Here is a 19,055-nt window from a genome sequence, read left to right on the forward strand (position 1 = left end):
ATATTTTGTATATATATTACTTGCACTTTTTTATTACATTTCAGCTTTTCTAAACTGAAAAATGCCTAATCAGGTTTGTCTTTTGTAAATTTCACACTGTTTAAACATTTCCTGAAGTGGCAGAATCTGTTTATATCAGGGGCATAAAATTTTGATGGTGAAATTTTACAGCCATGCAGTTGTTTTATGCATCAGACAGCCATAAGACATGATTTGCATTCCTCTCTGTATGTAAATTTACTCATTTTATCTATAGCCATGTTTGAGCTCTGTTGATTTGTTTTATCTTGTTCATTTTTTTTATTACTTTAACACACACTTTTGTATAGTGTGCACTCCCATGTCTTTTACAGCTTTGTAACTACTGATGTGGAAAATTGAACTTCTTTACACAGCTCAGTGTATTCAGCCAAAGCTTTCCAAATCTGTTTGCCTTCTGTTGTGATGATTACTATAGAAAATTTTTATTTGTGAACCACTGTTGTCAATAAATGTATAATGAAGCTACAGTATTTTTGTATTATGTAACCCACGAACAAAGAGCATTTGTTTCTCTTTTCTTTTTTCCTTTTTGTTATTGTGTTCAAATGAACTGCTGTATTTAGCCTGTATGAGGTTCCCAGTCATTAAACACAAACTTTGACTAAATGCCAGTAAAATGAACAAGTATAAAGTCAATGTCATATTTTTGAAAGCACTATTTTTTTTTTCTTTTATAATGGGGAAAATAAATTCTTTACGCTCTTAAAATAAACCAAAATGTCTTCTTTGTACTGTGTCACCGATATACTATTAATTTTCTATTTAAATTTGAGCAGTTTGCATTTTTTTTTTTTCAGCGTTAGATTCTTTTCTGCCTCACATTTCTCGCGAGAGTTGGGAATTACGTTTACGGAAGTTTACGTTCTGTTTTATCAAAACGTGCTGCTACTGGGTAGCAGCCGGTAGCAGCTCGCTTGCTATGCTCATACCTAGCAATTTAACAGACGCTCGCAATGTATTCCGCTTTAATTAACGCAGTGTTATCCAGCTCGCCTGACTACGACCTTCTTTTTGAGTCTCTTTCCTGGCCGAGTGAGTCGTGGCCAGACACGGAGCGGGTGGAGGCGCTGACAGCTTTCATTGAGGGACTCGGACCGCTTTTGATCGAGCCGGACTCGACCTCGTTTCCAGATGCAAAGAGACGCTGTGTTTTAGATAAAGTTGAGTCGGTCCTTTGGACCAAGTGTCTGCCTTTCCTCTCCAGAATTTCGGCTGAAGCAGGTGAAGGTGTGCGGTGCAGGGAGAGCACAGCAGCTGCGTGCAGACTACTGAGTGTGAGTGTACCTCTCTGTAACGAGGCTGTGTGCAGGCGAGTTTGTCAGTCCATCCTGCCCTCACTCCATCTGTCAGAGGAAGAGCTGACCTCTCCGGGAAGACTCAGTGTGGAGGTTGCGAGTGAAGTGGTAGCTGCTCTTCTGCCGTTTCTGGCAGCAGATGAACAGCTCACACATACCACCGTGTCTTCTAGTCTCTCTTCCATCAGGACACTCCCTGATGCACTGGTCTCCAAGCCAGTCAGGGTCATCTTAAGTCTGCTGAACTGCCTCAGCAGTGAGCGGTTAATAAGCATCCTCAAGCTCATCCTGGATGATCTATGCAGCTGGCACTCCACCGACCGCACTCCTGCGGTTACAGAGCGCACTCTGCTGTGTTTGACAGCCCTGTCAGACCACCTCCTTAAACCTCACCACCACCTCCCCTCTTCCTGCTGCTCTGACTCCGACCCTCGTCTGTCCCTTCAGTTCTGGAGGATGGTTCAGGATGGACTGATCCACAGAGACAGCGTGTCAAGAAAGAGAGCACTGTTCCTGCTGAAAAGGTGTGCAGCCCTGTCTGAAGAGGATGGATTAGACTGTCCTCTTTCTGCAACAGGGGAAGGTATAAAAAAAAAAAAACACGCACACACTGAAAGCAGACATTAGGCCAGTTTTAGGTTTACTGTTATTTTATGGCTTGTCAGACAACTTTTTTTCCTAAACTGTTGCAGATGAGAACTTGTTTAAATGGGCTTTCAGCAAGAGCAAGCTGCTCAGAGAGTTCTGGGAGGATTACGTACTGGTGATGGAGACTCTAGAGGAAAACCAAGTAGGATATCCTGCACCAGTGTTTGACTGCTTTTTCCAAGGAGGGATCTCGATACATCTGTTTTACTGTTCCTCCTCTCCCTCTGCAGATTCACGTGGTCCGGCCAGTTTTAAACAGGATAGACACACTGATCCAAACAACAGCGAATGATGATCAAGGCAAGGAAAAAACATTATTTCAGCCTTTTAAAAGTAGATTCGATGTAGCGAGTCTTCCAGCTTATTAGGCCTCTGTGAATGAAATGGGCTGAACTGATTATATCTTCTTTCAGAAGTACATAAGTCAAGTAGAAAATCCCTTGGTCAGTTTTTTCTCACTTAAATTCTTTGAAAAGTAAAGTAACTGTAAAGTAAGTGTGAAAGATCTCAGAGTGGTAGTTTGTTTCTAATGTTTCAGGTCAAGGACTCTTCCACCCCTCCTGGCTGCTGTGTGTGTACCAGCGCATGTTCCACAGTGAGAATAAATCCTTAATGCGAGAAGGAGTGTGTCATCTGCTCGAGCTCCGGGTTCTTCAGCAGCCGACTTTTGCTTTGGCCTTTTCTCAGGTAGACTTAATTTGTTCCTTGGCTCTTGATTGTTTTCATTCAGTACAAAGTTAAAAGCGTGCATTAAAGTTTCCTCTTCTGTTGCTTTGCTCTTAAGTTCATCGTTGGCCCCTTTATGGATGTTCTCTCGGAAACATCCCTCTTCCACAGGTGAGAATTTAACATTCATTAACAATTGGAAGTAATAGTAATGCAGGGATTATTATGTTAAGTACTGCTTTGCACTAGCCTTAATTAACCCAGCTTCTTTCCACATATAGGTCAGTTGGTCAGAGTGTGGGAGACTGTCCCGAACTGGGGGTTAAACTCGAAGTCTTTCTGGCTACCTTCTTCAGTAGCCTGCCAACAGAGCATAGAGGTAAAGGGTCACAGAAGCCACAGCGAACACTTATGAACAAAGTCCTCTCACAGCTCATGGTTAAATTGCTAAATCCACCTCTGACTACTGTGTTCACATTGTAGGTTATGTCTTGCTTCAGCTGATTCAGCAGCTGGGCTCTAAACACTGGTGTGCAGTTCCCCTCCTCTTCCTCTGTCAGGCCCTGTCCAAACTTCCCCCTTGTCCACTACTGGGGACCAGCGGGCTCACTGCTCTGAGGTAACTTACAGTGGTTACACTTAGACATACTCTGTCGAAGCTGGTGACACTTAATAAAGTGGTCATTGTGTGTCTTTTGTCTGTACAGGGACGTCCTGCGCTGCACCATGATCACTCATCAAGTCCTCTTAAGAGGAGCTGCCCAGTGCTTCCTGCTGAACAGTGCCCTCTCTCTCACAGTTGTGGTAAGACAGAAGTGCGACGCAAAATACTGGACTCTTTATTAAGCACATCTTCCAAGTACTGAGTTGATCAAGCTTTTGTTGTTCTACGACCAAAAAATCTGATATTTTGGTCTATATTGCCATGACAGCATCACATGGATGTGTTTACTTTAATTTACTCGTTTTATCGATCTCTTCTACTAGATTTTCTGTAAGACTATAGCTTAAGTTATTCAGTCCAATAGCTGAGCTTTTGTGTTTTGTTTTTTTTGTCAGAGTGAAGTTACCCTCGATGATGTTTTTAGCTTCCTGACGCATTTCCGTGCAGACGAGTCGCTGTGTAGAGGGACGCAGCTTTGGAAGCAGGTACGCTGTATCAACAATGGAACATGATTCAGATTGCAAACTGTGATTACCTAATCATTATCCTACATGTTGGGGCATCACTGCAGCTGTGTGCTTGGCTGTTGGAAAATGAAGGCAGTTTCAAGCCCAGGATTACAGATGAAGATTGCACTGGTGCTTTAACGAGTAAGGAAACCGTAAGAGCTTATGTTCAAGGCGAAATAGTCTCCTATCTTCGAGTCCCAGCTAGCACAGGTGAGTCTGAAGTGATACAGTCGCTGTATCTGCTGGTTTGGTGTGTGTATATTTTAAGGCTTTTTATCTTCTCCCAGGTCAGACCGAGAGGTTACCTGACTCCAGAGAGGCCGATAGGTTGGCCAGAGCTATTCTGCTGTGTGTGGACATGGAGAGGGGTCAATCTGGGGCAGAGATCAGCAACACCCTGGAGTCGCTTTTATCACCACTGCTGGAGACCCTGAGCAGAGTCAGCACCAATATCTACTTGCCTCTGCGTAAGAGTGACAAGAGCCTGCAGCTGGTGCTCAGACTGTTCCAGCTTGGAGAAATCCCAAGGAGTCAACAGGACGGAGCGGAGCAAGGTTTGCAAGGATAGCGCTGAATTATTGTCCGAGCTGTTCTATCTGATTTTTTTATTCACTGAACAAATCATTAAACCTGTCCTCCCAAATTATTATTTGGTGTTATATTGTATAACATACGTCCTTGTAAATGTCACTTTTACATCCGTATTTGATGGTGAGAGATCTGCATATTTTATCTTTTTCTTTCATCTATTGGTGACATTTATGATATCAGATTAAAGTGGGCTGTATGTGGCGTGCGATGGGAAATGAGTTTGATATCACTGCCTTTGATTATTAAGCTGTTTTTCCCAGTACTTCTGCTACCTCTTTATTAGGAAACACTGGACATTTATATTGATTTATAGTTTGATTTTATCCCTTTATTTTTTGAGTATTTTGTCCAGAACCGTCGCTGTCATGTTCATTACATTCCACCTCTCTCTCTGTTTCACAGGGGACAGTGTGATGGTATCTACTGAGATGGCGATTTTAAGGCTTCTTGATCCCATCCAGGAGTTCATCTTTAGGCGGCTGTGTGGGGAATTGCAGGAGGTATTTAGCAAGTCAAGCAGGCCAGTCTCAGTCCAATTACACAGATGCCCCTGGTGGCCAACTCTGACGTCTGCACGTATGTTGTCTGTTTTTTTTAACAGGTGTTTGATATCGAGCGAGCAGAGCTCTATCTTTATGTCCTGAGGCAGCTGGTTGTCATGTGTCGCTCTATGCCACAATACCACAACAAGATTCCTCACAGTGGTTTCTCTAAACTGATTAAGTACGGGCTCACAGTCCTGCGAGAACCAGACCAGCAGGTACCAACTTAAACTTTAATGTCTCTCTCATTAGGCAGGATTTCAGTCACTATTTTGATTGTTTCACTGATTGTTGTTGCCAGGTCCCCTCTTTAGCATACCAGGTAACTAGAGCAGTTACTATGGCGTCGCTGGCCACGGTGTGTGGTGTTATGGAGCATGAAGTGATTGACAAGCAACCAGAGACAGTTTCTGCTCTGAAATCACTGAATGAATACTTCTACAGCCCAAAGCTGCCTTCCTCACACAGTCAGACATCTCTAGGAAATGTCAATCAACGTCTACTGAAACCAGAGACAATAGACTGGTTAGTGGAAGCCGTTTTTTTTATTTTTTTTTAACTAAAGTAACTAACTAAAGACTTTAATTCAGATGAATATAAGTTCTCGGCTGCCGTAATGAGCGATGGGCCTGTTTCTTCTTTTGGTAGTGATCTGGAAGTTCAAGATCTGCTACAGGACTGGGGACGCTTCTCTGCCAACTTTATGCGAGACCAGTGGATTTGTCTGAATTTCCTGATTAAGGCTTTTGGAATTCCTGAGTCTGTAGAAGCAGCTGAGACTCTCAAGGCTGCTTTGAGTTGCAGTGTGGAGGCCCTGGCTCTCCTGCCCAGTGACTTGGTGCTCCCTGTATTCACCTTTATGGAGACAGTCCTGCCGCAAGTGAGGCTAATTTCATATCAGTCATTTTCTTCCAGTTTTTATGTGAATAATTTGTTGTAAACTAACTGCCAATGAAGCGATTTCCTCATGGTGCGTCTGTTGTGGTGACATTTGATTCCAGTTAGTGCGTGATGAAGAGGCCCTGTGTGTGGAGGCTGTGAGTCTGAGCTGGGAGCTGGTACAAGGCCTGAGCACTAATGCCAATGACTTCTGGCCGGCACTTAAAGGCTTCATCTCCACGGCTTTCCACCATAAACTGCTTCAGCTGACAAAAGCTCAGTCTCCGACCCTGGCGGCCACTTTGAAACAGGTGATTCACCTCACAGCAGGAAAGAAGCGAGACAGAAATTTGGACTTTGAAAATGTAATTTCAATAATGAAATATTAATATTTGTTGTGTCTGTGTTTGTTTTTAGATCGCCCGTGATCTGATGGAGTTGTCTCAGTCAAAGAGTGGAGTTTTTGGCGTACTGCTTCAACACTGCTGTCAGATGTGGCTGCCTGCAGGTGGAGGCAGCGGTGACCAGGCCGACACGGTGTTTTCTAGTATTTTCAACCACATCAGCATAATTACAGAAGCTTGTGTTTACGGTCCAGTGTTCAGGAGAGATCAACGGTAAGGCTTAGCCGCATTTTTCACATTTATTTAGTAGCTTCTTAGAGCTGTTTTAACTATTTAATCGTGCTCTTTCCAAGACTCGTCCAGGATGTCCAAATATATGTGGAGCAACTTGGTGAAAAGTGTGCAGCTAATGTCGCAGTAACGAGGTAAACAATTCAGTGAAAGCTCACTTCTTATTGATATGATTTATAATAGTGCCACTAGAGGTCTCTCTTGCTGTGTGGATGTTTCCACAGCTGAACAACTGTTTTTATTTTCCAGTGATAACAGAGATGATCAGTTGCCTCGCACATGTGTTCTGGCTTTCCTGTGCCACCTGGATTCTTCTAATCTCCAGCATCAAAGACTAATGGAGGAAGTGGCAATGGAGCTGTTGAAAAAGGTGCGTTTGGCCTTGTCAGGTTCACAGCAGTGTGTTTTGGGGTTTTTTGTGGTGTGGTGAGACTCCAGGTCTACATGACTGCCAGCAATCAAACTTCCAAAGTGGATCGTTGTATGATGATAGTTTTTTTTTTTTTACTCTTTATCCATCAGTTGTGACTGATTGGAGATCACAAATATATGCAAATTAATATATACAGGCATTAAATTGAAGTTAAACTCTTTCACAGCTTTCAAAGAAAATCAGAATGCGGAATTAGCCTTAGAGCTTATTCCACAGCGAGGATTTGTTATCCGTCCATCCTGTCACAGTTCACAAGAATTATTAACCCACAGTTTTGGTCATAATTTGGTCACACAATGATCATCTCATAGATGTTCACCCAAATTCTGCTCAAGATCAAGGTGACACTTGTCGTTTTATGGGCAATAACCTGGGAATTGCAATGGATTGTGGACTAGATGAGCTCCTGATTCTTTTAAATAAATGGCGAAGTAGCAGTTACAGCCACTTTGCATCCTTTCCCATGATTTTTGTTTCATTTCTACAGGATAATGATATATCAAGGTCAAAAGTGCGTTACTATAGCAACTCCCTGCAACATCGTGTTAAAAACCGAGTATGGCAAACACTGCTGCTGTTGCTGCCCAAACTCCGAGAGGTAAGATAGTCATACACTCACCTTAAATCTTCCAGGATCGACTGATCCTCTCTGTGAGTGACTGCGCTTTCATTTGCAGGAGTTTGTTGCCACTTTGTGGGGTCGTGTGTTTGAAGCGGGATTTTGCAGTAACCAGGCTTCTGTCAAGTACCTGATCGAATGGATGATGATTCTGATCCTTGTCCGATATCCACAACACACTGACAGCTTTTGGTCCTGCTTCAGCCTGGTGAGCTCCAGCTCTTTCAAACTCTGTAGAACTGGAGGGAATGGTTTTTCATTCTAAATTAAATTATAAACCACTTCTGGTGCTTGTTTCTGTGCAGGATCACGAAAAGACTAAGACGAGCGTCTGCACTTTCTTATCTGTTCTCGTACATTTCAGTGTCATCTTTCCTAATCTTAAAGAAAAGGTAGTATCGCTAATTATTTTTTCCCACCCAGACAGTATTTGTTTTTATTAATAAACTCTTGAGTATTCACATTGTGTTTTTTCTTTTATATCTTAAGGCGGCGCAGTTGCGAAAAGCACTAGACGTCATCCTGCAGTCGTGTTTTAACCATAACTTCAGCGTGCGCCTGTATGCCTTACTGGCTCTGAAAAGGGTGTGGAGCCTGGCGGAAAACCACGTGGAAGAGGCAGATGGTTTAGGGGGGCTTTCCTCTGTGATCAAGGCCTGTCTGAACCAGGCTGAAGCCATGCAGAGCACTGGGTGAGAGCAGAGCGGTTCAAATGTTGGCAGGTTTTGTTCTTTGCATCAGGCTAATATGCTTTAGTACATATTTGCTGTCTCACATGTAGAAATGCCAACAAAAACTGGACGAGGATTCAGGAGCACTTCTTCTTTGGTGCCTTTCATCCAATCAGGGATTACAGTATTGAGGTACGCTATTTTGCAATTAAATCCTGCTAAAATATAGTAACACAGTCTAACATGCTTGTTTTCTTTCTTATTTTGCTTTCCTAGACAATATTCTGTACGTTTCCCAGTCTTTCTGAGTTGGCTGATGATGAGTGGATACCACCCTGGAAATTTGAGAAACTCTCATATTTCTCAGAAGGTCCATCTTTGCCTTTGAGAAATCCTGCTCTTGATCTGAACCAGCTTCAACCTGGAGACTGGATCCAGCAAGACAGAAGTACAGTAGTAGCAGTAGTAGTAGTAGTAACACTCTTAAGCACCAGTCAGTGATAAGGTTTCTCTTATTGACCGTCATGGCTTTATGTCTTCCAGGTGAGCAGGATAAGGAGGAACGCTGGGCTGAGGTGCAAAAGAAGATCACGCCCTGGAGACTGGGCATCCAGGAGCAGGAGCCTGAACTTCAGCTGGTTCCACCACAGAGGGCTGCTAGACTGGGAAAACTGCACGGTGCCTTGCTGGTTGTGGCCTCGCTTATCGACAAGCCCACCAATCTGGGAGGTCAGGAGCACCACACATCAATGTGTTATTGTACATTTTTGGTTACTAGTACGGGTTACGTTTAGGGAGCGAGTAAGCAGAGTTGTTTTCTGCAGCTGCAATTTACAGATGGCCCCTGAACACCTCACATGTAGACAGTAGGTAGACAGCTGTAGAGATATATACACACAACATGTGCGTGTTGCTGCTAGTAAACACAAAGTGAGCTGTTAAATAATAAATCATTTAACCAACTTTTATTACTTTTATTGTTTATTTTGAGAGCACCACAATTTTACTGCAGTTTCCACAGATTGAGAACTTGAGGTCACGAGTAGCATGACCACAATTGACTCATATTGCCCTTATGTCCTAAATGCAGCCAATCAGGAGTTTCGAAACCACAAGTGAAAACTCCTTTTAGCTAGATTATGAGAGCTGCTTTTCCAGAATGACTTGAAATGACTCTGCACTTCCCTGGATCTCGGCTCTCAGTTTTACCTTGTGCACAAACCCCTTACACAATGTCAGTGTATTTCTGTTTCGTAACAATGATATAGAAGAACAGAGAAACACATCCATTTGAACCATCTTATCTGGTTTTACACGGTTTTGCACCTGCCTTCATCAAGCACATAATATATGTTCTCTGGAAGTGTACTCGAGTGCTGTTGTCTCAGGTGATAAGGCACGAACACAATGAGAATTTGTTTATAGAGGAAAAAGATTTTTTTAAGCCAATATTGATACTGTGTAATGCAAGAAAGACTGTTAGCCTGGTCCTTCTGTAAATGTTTTACTTTGAATCCCAGACTCAATTTGCATCTCTTTGTACACACAGTGGTGTTCTAGGAAACTCAAAACTGGAACAGTCTTTTTATTAACCTCCTGTGCTTTGGATGTCATGGAGCATTTTTATTTTAAAAAACCCCACCCAAATCAAACACACTGTCTTTGTCGCTGCAGGTCTCTGCCGGACTTGTGAAATATTCGGTGCCAGCGCTCTGGTTCTGGATAGCCTCCGCCACGTGAATGACAAAAACTTCCAGTCCCTGAGCGTCTCAGCTGAGCTGTGGCTTCCTTTGTTAGAGGTGATGTGCAGAAAATAAACTTATTTTGATGATCAGAAGTGCACATGGTTAGATTAAGGTTAAAATAGATTGTCAGGATCTCACACACACACACAGAATATCCAGACAGCAGTAGAAATAATGCTGTTTATTCAGTTAATCTGTAGATGTGCATTATTGAGAGTTACAGTAGCTCTGTATTTAAAGGCCCACGTGTCTAAAAGGTTCATTCTTTTTGTACTGTTTGGGAATTTTAATGATGGATGTACCATATGTAGCCCAGATGAAAAAAATCATACTTATTCTCTTTATATTAACTGTCCACATCAACAAGCGTCGTATTTCCTATGACCATTGAATGCACCTCTCAGTTCACCCCACGTGAGGACACCTAGCTCAGCAACCAATCAGAGCCTACCCAGGCCGCATTGACCCTGTCAGCCAGGAAGTGAGGTGGAGGTGCATGGTGTCCCGGGTTTTTCTTATCTCAGCAAGAGGAGTGGAGGCATCTGCTACTCAAACCGAGAAATCCACGGACAAAAGAGAGGAAAACTCAGGATTGAGAGGAAGGAAAGCCAGCCTACTTACCTGCTGGAAGTCCGGAGTCGAGTGGCTGGATGAAGGAGAGAGGCAACGTCGGCTAACCACTCACCTTTCATCCGGAGAGCTGCTGCAATTCCAACGCCAGTGTGTGTTGGGCTTTTGTGAAACAGAGCAACGGTCAGGTTTTTTGGAGAGGACGGAAAAGTCCAAGGACCAGGACTATATTCTGGTTGTGATAGATGGCGAGCCAACCACTTTGAGGACGATCTACCCCAAAGAAGATACACACCACACACTCATACATTCCAGTTACATTCACAAGGACCTTTGAAGTTGGCTATCGCCAGCTTAACTCTAAATTCTTAAAGGGCCCCAACGAGTACTTTTATTTTGTTGAGTGTGCACACTATTTATTTTATTTTATACTTTATCTGTACAAATTGGACAAATACCTGTTATACTTTGTAACAATACAAGAGTGGCTACTCAAAAGTTAACATTGTGTCCAGGTCATTATTGCTGCTCAATACTTTGGCTCCATACGAATTTGGTGTCTTCTGATTCTGGCCAGGGTCTTATTACGAGCCCAAGTAATTATTGCGCTGTAATTCACCTTTATACCTTAAAGTTGGTTACACATAACACTCTGAATATAGAGGCCTTTTTAATACATGTATTTAATTTAAACAGTGGCTCACAAAACTCTGACAACACTACTAAATAAAAGTAAAAATGTTTTTTATATTGAGTACAATAAATAGTGAGCAGTAACTTCTGGGCTCAGTGTAATAAAATGTGACTGACTGCGATGAAGCAGTGAGTCAGGTGATAAAGTGGTAAATGTTTTTGAAATATCCTGAAGAAACTCAACTCCAGGTTGCTTTTGATGGCAACCCTGCACAAAGTGTGACTAAAACACAGGGAACACTCTAAGGTACATATACATGCAGACCATTTGTCATCATTAAGCTCTTTTTTTGCCTTGTGATGGGTTTTGGTGGGTTTTTTAGTGCTTGCCATATATGTTAGAATTAGAATATATGATTGTATTATGCAGCAAAACTGGAGACTGTCACAGATAATTTGATACATCATTCCCTGGAGGAAACAATATTTGGACTTTTGCTGAAAATTAAAAATGCTCGATCATTCTCAGCACGACTGCCTGTGATCTTTACTGTAGAACCTGTGAATACGTGCAAAAAAGTGATGTAAGTGACTAATAGATCTTCCGGGCCAGCTGTGTAAATTGCACAAAGCTCCTCTCAGAGAGGATGCAGTATTGATCCTGCTGCTGGGATGATGTTCAAGTCATAAAATCTCACATTCTAAACTGAGCTCAAGTCTTTTTAAGATTTGTATGCAAGTTTGCCCTCCAGACCAATTAACCTCTGGTATTAATGTAAAAGTGCTTTCAATTTAATTCCAGGCGACTGGTGCATTTCCTCAGGAAAAATTAAATTGGTCTGAAACATCTTTTAATCCACAGCAAGGAGCAGAAAAATCTGCTGTTGATATCACAGCATGAAAGTCTGTAGCAGAAGGGTACTGAATTTACCGTCCTTATAAATATACGAGGACAGTTTATCACAGCTTGATTGTTGGAATTGTTGTTTTAAAAGAATATTTGTGTAAACAATCTCTAAAATCTTACACTGTTTCTGTCCTTTAGGTGAAGCCGATGGAGCTCACTGAATTCTTGCAGGTGAAGAAGAGTGAAGGTTACTGCGTTGTGGGAGTGGAGCAAACAGCCAACAGTCACAGCCTCCAGGAGTACCAGTTCCCTGAAAAGACCCTGTTGCTTTTAGGGTACGGCAGCTTTTAATTTTGTCACAGTCCAAAAAGGCTCCGTGTTGTGTTTTTCCATCATTCAGGCCCCTAAACCCAACCAGCTGTGCCTAAACATACGCAGGCCTCAGTGTTCCCATGCCATTGTGACTGTCACATAGATAACGGTTAGCGCTGACGAGGCCATTTCATTTTATCTCGTCAGTTTAGTGTGCGTCCCTGTGGGGTTTGCACATCTCCTCTCAATTGTGTACCTGTCTGGGCATGCTGAGATATAATTGGCTGTCCCCGAGAAGCAGAGGAAAAGCCATGAATTATACAGAACAGCACAAGCAGTGCAATGATTGAGAAATGTCTTAATTTTGGCCCAATTATTCCTAGTCGGTGCGTGTATTTGTTTTTACAGTTTGTAGCAAACTGAGGCATTAGAAGCTTGCGTGACAGGATTTTTTTTAGCAGCCAGCCTCATTCTGTGCAGCTGCCCTGGCAGAGAGGGAGAGAGTAATAGTGCTGGCTTCTGTGTGGGTGTCTGGTTTTGTTCACCATTCAGGCAACTGAGGTGTGAGCAGCGCTGTTAGCTTAAGCACCCATGCGAGTGCTTTCACAGCTGCGCTCTCCTCAGCGCAGCATGGCCAAGCTGTAATTTCTCATCAGGTTGCTATTATGTCACCCACTTTCACAGCGAAGATAAATGTAGCTCATCAAATCACGCTTTCTTACTGTGCAGCACCCTCAGTAGAGACTGGGTCAAAGTCTTTGCGTTTGCTTTGCTTGGCATGTATTGCTGGAGCTCATTTGATTACAGTTTGAATTGGACTTGCACTCATTAGCTGTCTGTATTAAGAGCTTTTTCACTCATAATTGCAAAGACTTGAGAAATTGAAGGCTGATCCTGGTAAGAGCTCGTAAATGAAATGATATGGGTAGCGTCACAAAGCCACAGGAAAGTTTAAAAAAAAAAAGCATCAGCTGCAGTAGACACTACCTTACATTTAATCATCAGTTGTTGTTATTAATCTCTGGTTCTTTGTCCCGTCGCTCTATCCTCACCCCCAAATGATCATGACAGACAGCTGTCCCCCCCCTGAGGCCATGTCCACACTAATACGTTTTAGTTTTGGCCTTCCGTCCACACTGAGACGGCGTTTTCAGTCAAGGAAAACACAGCGTTTTGAAAACACTCTCCAAAGAGGATAGATTTGAAAACGCCGTTTTCATGTGGCAGTGTGGACAGCGGAGCCTTTTCGAAAACAGTCATGTGACCAATTAAACTAAGATAGCGGAGGGGATTATACAGCAGTTGTTTTGTTTGCTCTCAATTTTGACAGCCCTGTTAAAGATTAATATCAGTCTGTTCATGCATCAGATAGCTTTTCTTCAAATTGTTTAATTCTCAATCGCTTTTGCAACTTTGTACTTTTGTGTTTCTCGCAGCAACAACTCCACCTCATTGTCAGTCCATTTTAAAAAAACTCGGTGCTTTTCCTCAACATTTTGCCGCGACATTTTAAAGAGCCGGAAAGTAAATAAACGGCAGACTAAACGAGGCAGGCCAAATCTTCTTGCGTTTCACGCATGCGCAGTACTGGAACGTAAGCGTTTTCGGCCATTTCAATGGCTCGTTTTGGTTTTCAATGGTTTTCACAACTCTGTGAAAACGACTGAAAACAATAGTCTGGACGCGGAGCGTTTTTAGACGAAAACGCCATTTTCAAATCTATACGGGCTAGTGTGGACGTAGCCTGAACCTCTGGTTCTGCCAGAGGTGTCTTCCTTTAAAAAGGGAGTTTTTCCTTCCCGCTTCTCTATGAGTGCTAGCTCATAGGGCATCGGCTGATTGTCGGGTTTTTCTTCTTGTTATTTTAGGGTCTTTAACTTACAATATAAAGCACCTTGAGGTGACTGTTGTTGTAATTTGGCGCTATATAAATATAATTGAACTGAATAGTATACCCACTAGTTGCATGCTGCACAGGATGATTTCACAGAAGTTTTTGTGGAAAGGATGCGCAGCAAGTTCGCTAACTGAGGTGTAATTTAGTTATAAGATAGTAGCATATCCCAAATGCTCCACTTGCTGAAAATATAGTGAGTGGCCTTTCTCAAGAGGATTTGAGTAAAGATTTATGTGCTCTCCTTTTATGTGAATTGAATTAGAGACGATTCATCTGAATGAAATTAATTTTAGTGTTAGATATTTATGTATGCTTTGTTACATTCTTCACTCGTTTCCCCTCTTTATTTTTCTTCCTTTTAGCAATGAACGTGAAGGTATTCCTGCCAACTTACTCCAAATGTTGGACGTGTGCGTGGAGATCCCTCAACAAGGCATCATCCGCTCACTCAACGTGCACGTGAGCGCTGCCCTGTTAATCTGGGAATACACGCGACAACATCTCAGCTCTGGCTCGGCAGAGGTCGACTCAAAACGCAGCTGATGAAGACACCTGATGCTGACCTCTCTTGCCGATCTCCTGAGAAAAGTATTTCCTGGGGAGACTTTAAATGAAGGCGTAAAGCTTCTTCACATCATGACCTCAAGGGCTTTCTGTCGAGACAGCGTGGTCAGGAGCCATCGGCGCTGCTCTCAGGCCTTAATGAGAGTCATGAATAAAGATCAGCCCTGGCTATTATGTCTAAATGTTCCACTCTGCTTGCTGTCATATTAATGAAGACTATGTCTGTGTTAGAAGAGCCAAAGCATCAATGGAAATTTTCCCCTTTGGAGGCTGACTATGGAGCTTTGGGACTGAATTATAATGACAGTATTCAATGAGATGTACTTAATCTTTAAATACTGCTTGTATTTTTCTAAATGTATAAATAAACATGACTCTTGTTTTTTATGTTGACCTGTATTTAATGATTTGTGATTTTCTATAACACATTCAGCACTGAAAGAGTTAAATAAGGTACAGCAGGTGCTCATACGTCCCCCTCCCTCCCCTTAAAACCTGCAGACCTTCCGGGCAGAGCAGGAGCAGATGGAGTAGCTTACATGCGATAACAGTTGTGTATTTTCCTGTGGAGACGGGCTTGTACTCGACTCATCATGTGAGGATAGTAGTTATTTGACTGGGATATGGACGATCCGGGTGGCTCCTGGTTGGAGCCCAGGTTGTTCCTGCAGGTAGCAACTACTGTGAGTGCAAACTGGACTGAAGGCTCGGAGCTGGGGGTGTCCAAGCAGACCCAGCTGGTCCTGGAGATCCTCATGGTGCTGATGTGTTTGGGCGCCGTGACAGGTACAGACTCATCTGCTGATACTTAATTGCCAATTAAGGTATTTTAATTACTAAAAATTTTGTGATCTTCTCATATCCATAAAGTGGAAAAAAAGCACTTTCAGTACCAGAACAATTCATTGATTGACACAGTAGAGCTTTAAAGATTTGTTAAAGGTTAATTTACCTGCATTTCAGTATTTTAGGTGTTTATAGGATCTTCTGTTAACATAGTGCTTGTAGTATCCACTAATTAGAATTAATTAATTTCTGCCTCTCTGTCTGAGTCACAAATAAAACAAATACTTAAAAAAAAAAAAAAATCCACCCACTAGTCTGACCCGTGTGTCACGGCGTGTTTGTGCTTGTGTTGTTGTATTTCTGTGTAGGCAACATTCTTGTTATTGTTATTGTGGCTGCAACCAAAACTTTCCACTCGGTGACGTCGGTGCTCATCATGAACCTGGCCATCAGCGACCTCCTGGTGGGTATCGGGGTCATGCCGTTTGTTGCCCTGTCCGTCATGAACCGTGGATGGGTGGATTGCACGGTACGTCACCCGTGTCCAGTCTAGCGTGATTAAATTTTGTGCCAAAAAGTGATTGTCTGCCAAAAAGTGATTTCCGGTATTTGCCAAAAACTGATTGCTTGTAATTTAAACTGCTATAAATAACTCGTTGGCGGTTCATATGTGAAACATATGTCAAATGTATCCCTCATGAATGATATCACGTCATCTTGAGCAACAAACAACATTCCTGTAACAAGGTAGAAGCCGCAATCAGTTTTTGGCAGTGAGTTTTATGTATCCTTTATGTATGCAGTTTAAAAAAAATATTGTCGACTTGAAAAATGTCTCTTTTAAGAGCAATCTGGCCAAGAGGACAGTTGGAATTGCAACAAATGCGAAAATAGTTCTGTAAATATATTTTACGTGGACAAAAGGGAGCTGATTGATTATAATGTAAGTGCAATAACACAGTCACAAAGATACTTGAGAAACAGGCAATTTTGTAATTTTATATATAACCCCTTTGTAATACCTGTTCACCAAAGTCTGTTTAGCAACATACGTAACGATGTTACACATTAAAAAACACACGCAAACATTGGAAATCAGTTTTTGGCACAACACCGGAAACGGCGTTTTTGCTTTGCTCCACTGTGTGCACGTGTGATGAGGTTGTGTCTCTGTCTGACAGGACCTCTGTTCGTATGTGGGTTACACCTCCTCTGTGTACTGCACAGCTTCTGTACTCACCCTGGCTGCCATTGCCCTCGACCGCTACCACTCCATCATAGACTGCTTGCGCTACAGCTCCCGCTGGACCCTGTGGAGAATTTGTGCTGTGGTCCTGTGGATCTGGTTGCAGGCGCTGGCCACCAGTTGCCCCCCACTGCTGGGCTGGAGCTCAGTCAGCTATGTGGACCCCATGTACAGCTGTGCAGTGAACTGGGCCAGCAGTCCTAGTTACACCGCTTTCATGGCTTTCCTCTCGTACGTCTTACCTGCAGTGGTCATCCTCTTCTGCTACGTGAACATTGTCAAGGTGGCCCGCAGCCACGCCAGGAGGATCCACACTCTCGAGGACTCCGTGCAGCGCTGCAGGACTCTCCCAGACTATGCTCCTGGGGATTCTTCCAATCAGCACAGCGGGTGCCACCACACCCCATCGACACTGATCTACCACATAAGTGGACAGTTTGTGTCTCAAGTTGGTACAGGGGAAGAAGATTATATCAACGATGCTCTCCCTGAAGCTACCACAGAGCAGAGAAGGTCGGCGTCCAGGCGCTTTTTCTCCTTCCTGGCTCAAAGTGCCTCCCAAGTTCCTCTCCAGAACTCCCAGCAGCATCACAGCCACCATGGTGTGGTCCGGCTCTTCATGGTCATCGCAGCCTTCTTCCTCTGCTGGACCCCTTACATAAGCGTGGCCCTTGTTCAGGCCACAGAAACTGCAATTTCAGGCCAGTCCACCCTAGTCCCAAACTCTGCTGTTACTTTCTCCTACTGGCTGGTGCTGTTGAACTCTGATATCAATCCTCTACTGTACGCACTGCTTAGCAAGCGTTTCCAAAACGCTCTTCAGGGACTCAGGCAAAAAATAAGCATTCGTCTGGGGAGCGTAGTGGGAAGGGGAAATGAGCTCAGACCAGAGGGAGACGATGGAAGGAGCAGCGAGCCCAGCACGCTGACCACAACCCATCCCGGGCTGGCCTCCAGCTCTGAGAGCAACAGATCATTGTGTTCTCACTCCATTTTCACAGTCAGCACCGACTTCAAACATCAGTCTGAGAAACATCTGTGCAGTGTGTGTCATCCTCAAAAGAGGTCTACGTGGCAAGATGCATCAAGTGACAGGAGAGGAGACTGCCTGCAAGTCCCCTCCCGGCCACAAGAGGGCAGCAGACTACCTTTTTCTGCTGTGACCGAGGAGCGGCAGGCCACTTTTTTCTATGGCCAGATAACAGTGAGAGTTGAGCATGATATTACTTAGTCAGGATACCCGTGGCGTCAGACATGAGACCACAGTTAACAACTATTTTATTATTTTAATTTTATCCGGCAATGAATTGATTGTTTGGTCAAGAAAATGTAAGAAAAATGGAAATGTCCATCCCATTTTGACCTAATTTCTGATTAATCTTCCTTTTTTTTTTTTTTTTGTCTGACCACCAGTCTTCAACCCAAGCAAACTGACGTTATTATCACAGAAGATCAGTAAAAAAAAAAAAAAATCAAAGCTAACAAATAATTCATTTGTCCTAGAATTAAAAAAAAAAATGGAAGTAGTCACTGGACAATCCAAGGTCTCAGGCACCTTTCTGTGTGGAGTCTGCATCATCTCCTCCTTGCCTGTTTGGGTTAGGTTTCCACAGATACCTGCATGCTAAGCTAATTGTTGTTTCTAGTTTGCCTTTATTGGATAACTCAGACTTATAAGCTCAAATCAGACTGATTTGTAACCAAGACTACAGTTGTTTATATAAATAACAAAAAAAAGCAGTGTACTTCTAAATTGGTTTCCAGGTTCATCGATTTTTTTTTTTAATTTAATTTTAAGTGTGCTGTCTCACCCAACACCTGCTAAACCTTGCCAAATTGTTTGGTTTGTCACTCAGTTGTTTACTTGATGACTTTCTTTGGCAAGAAAAAAACACCTCGACAAGGAAATGTATTGAAAAGAAATATTTTTATATAGTACATGTGATTACACTTGAAGACACCCAACAGTAGCTCTAATAAACCCGTCATTTATTCATGTTCGGAACATCTCCTCCTCAAATGTGATAATCATATATTGCATCTCAGTGTAAAAATCGTCATTCCTTACAAAGGTTTACATTTATGTCTAGCAATAATTCCAGAGGAATACATTATTATTATTTATTGTCATACAGAATGACAATGGGAAACAGTGCTAATGTACTCTATTGCGAAACAAAGAAAAGGCAGTGAAGTGGACTTTTTCGGCTGCATCTGCTCGTACAGTACGTGCATGCTCGTTCTGCAAGACGTCACTCGCT

The 19,055-nt window shown here is 42.8% G+C and overlaps 2 protein-coding genes across 2 annotated transcripts; both read left to right on the top strand.

Annotated features, from left to right (window-relative positions):
- Nucleotides 1-995: 995 nt before the first annotated feature.
- Nucleotides 996-14,944, top strand: tarbp1 (TAR (HIV-1) RNA binding protein 1). Its single transcript, XM_085369379.1, has 29 exons — nt 996-1,920; nt 2,030-2,127; nt 2,216-2,285; nt 2,524-2,672; nt 2,770-2,822; nt 2,933-3,030; nt 3,135-3,270; nt 3,359-3,455; nt 3,711-3,800; nt 3,887-4,034; nt 4,112-4,378; nt 4,818-4,915; nt 5,017-5,175; nt 5,259-5,482; nt 5,606-5,837; nt 5,959-6,147; nt 6,254-6,453; nt 6,534-6,605; nt 6,721-6,841; nt 7,392-7,502; nt 7,582-7,731; nt 7,829-7,915; nt 8,013-8,215; nt 8,305-8,386; nt 8,471-8,642; nt 8,738-8,923; nt 9,869-9,993; nt 12,188-12,324; nt 14,561-14,944. The coding sequence occupies exons 1-29, from the start codon at nt 996-998 to the stop codon at nt 14,739-14,741; spliced, it is 4,860 nt and encodes a 1,619-aa protein (XP_085225505.1). The 3' UTR covers nt 14,742-14,944.
- A 441-nt stretch (nt 14,945-15,385) lies between these two features.
- Nucleotides 15,386-18,025, top strand: LOC146620105 (5-hydroxytryptamine receptor 1D). The gene is made up of 3 exons (XM_085369865.1): nt 15,386-15,548; nt 15,917-16,077; nt 16,730-18,025. Exons 1-3 carry the CDS (start codon nt 15,386-15,388, stop codon nt 18,023-18,025), a joined length of 1,620 nt encoding a protein of 539 aa, XP_085225991.1.
- The last annotated feature ends 1,030 nt before the right edge of the window (nt 18,026-19,055 follow it).

The sequence above is a fragment of the Diplotaxodon limnothrissa genome, linkage group LG13, assembly GCF_057381915.1.
Source record: "Diplotaxodon limnothrissa isolate DT_005_m linkage group LG13, D_limnothrissa_male_GT1.1, whole genome shotgun sequence".
NCBI lineage: Eukaryota > Metazoa > Chordata > Actinopteri > Cichliformes > Cichlidae > Diplotaxodon > Diplotaxodon limnothrissa.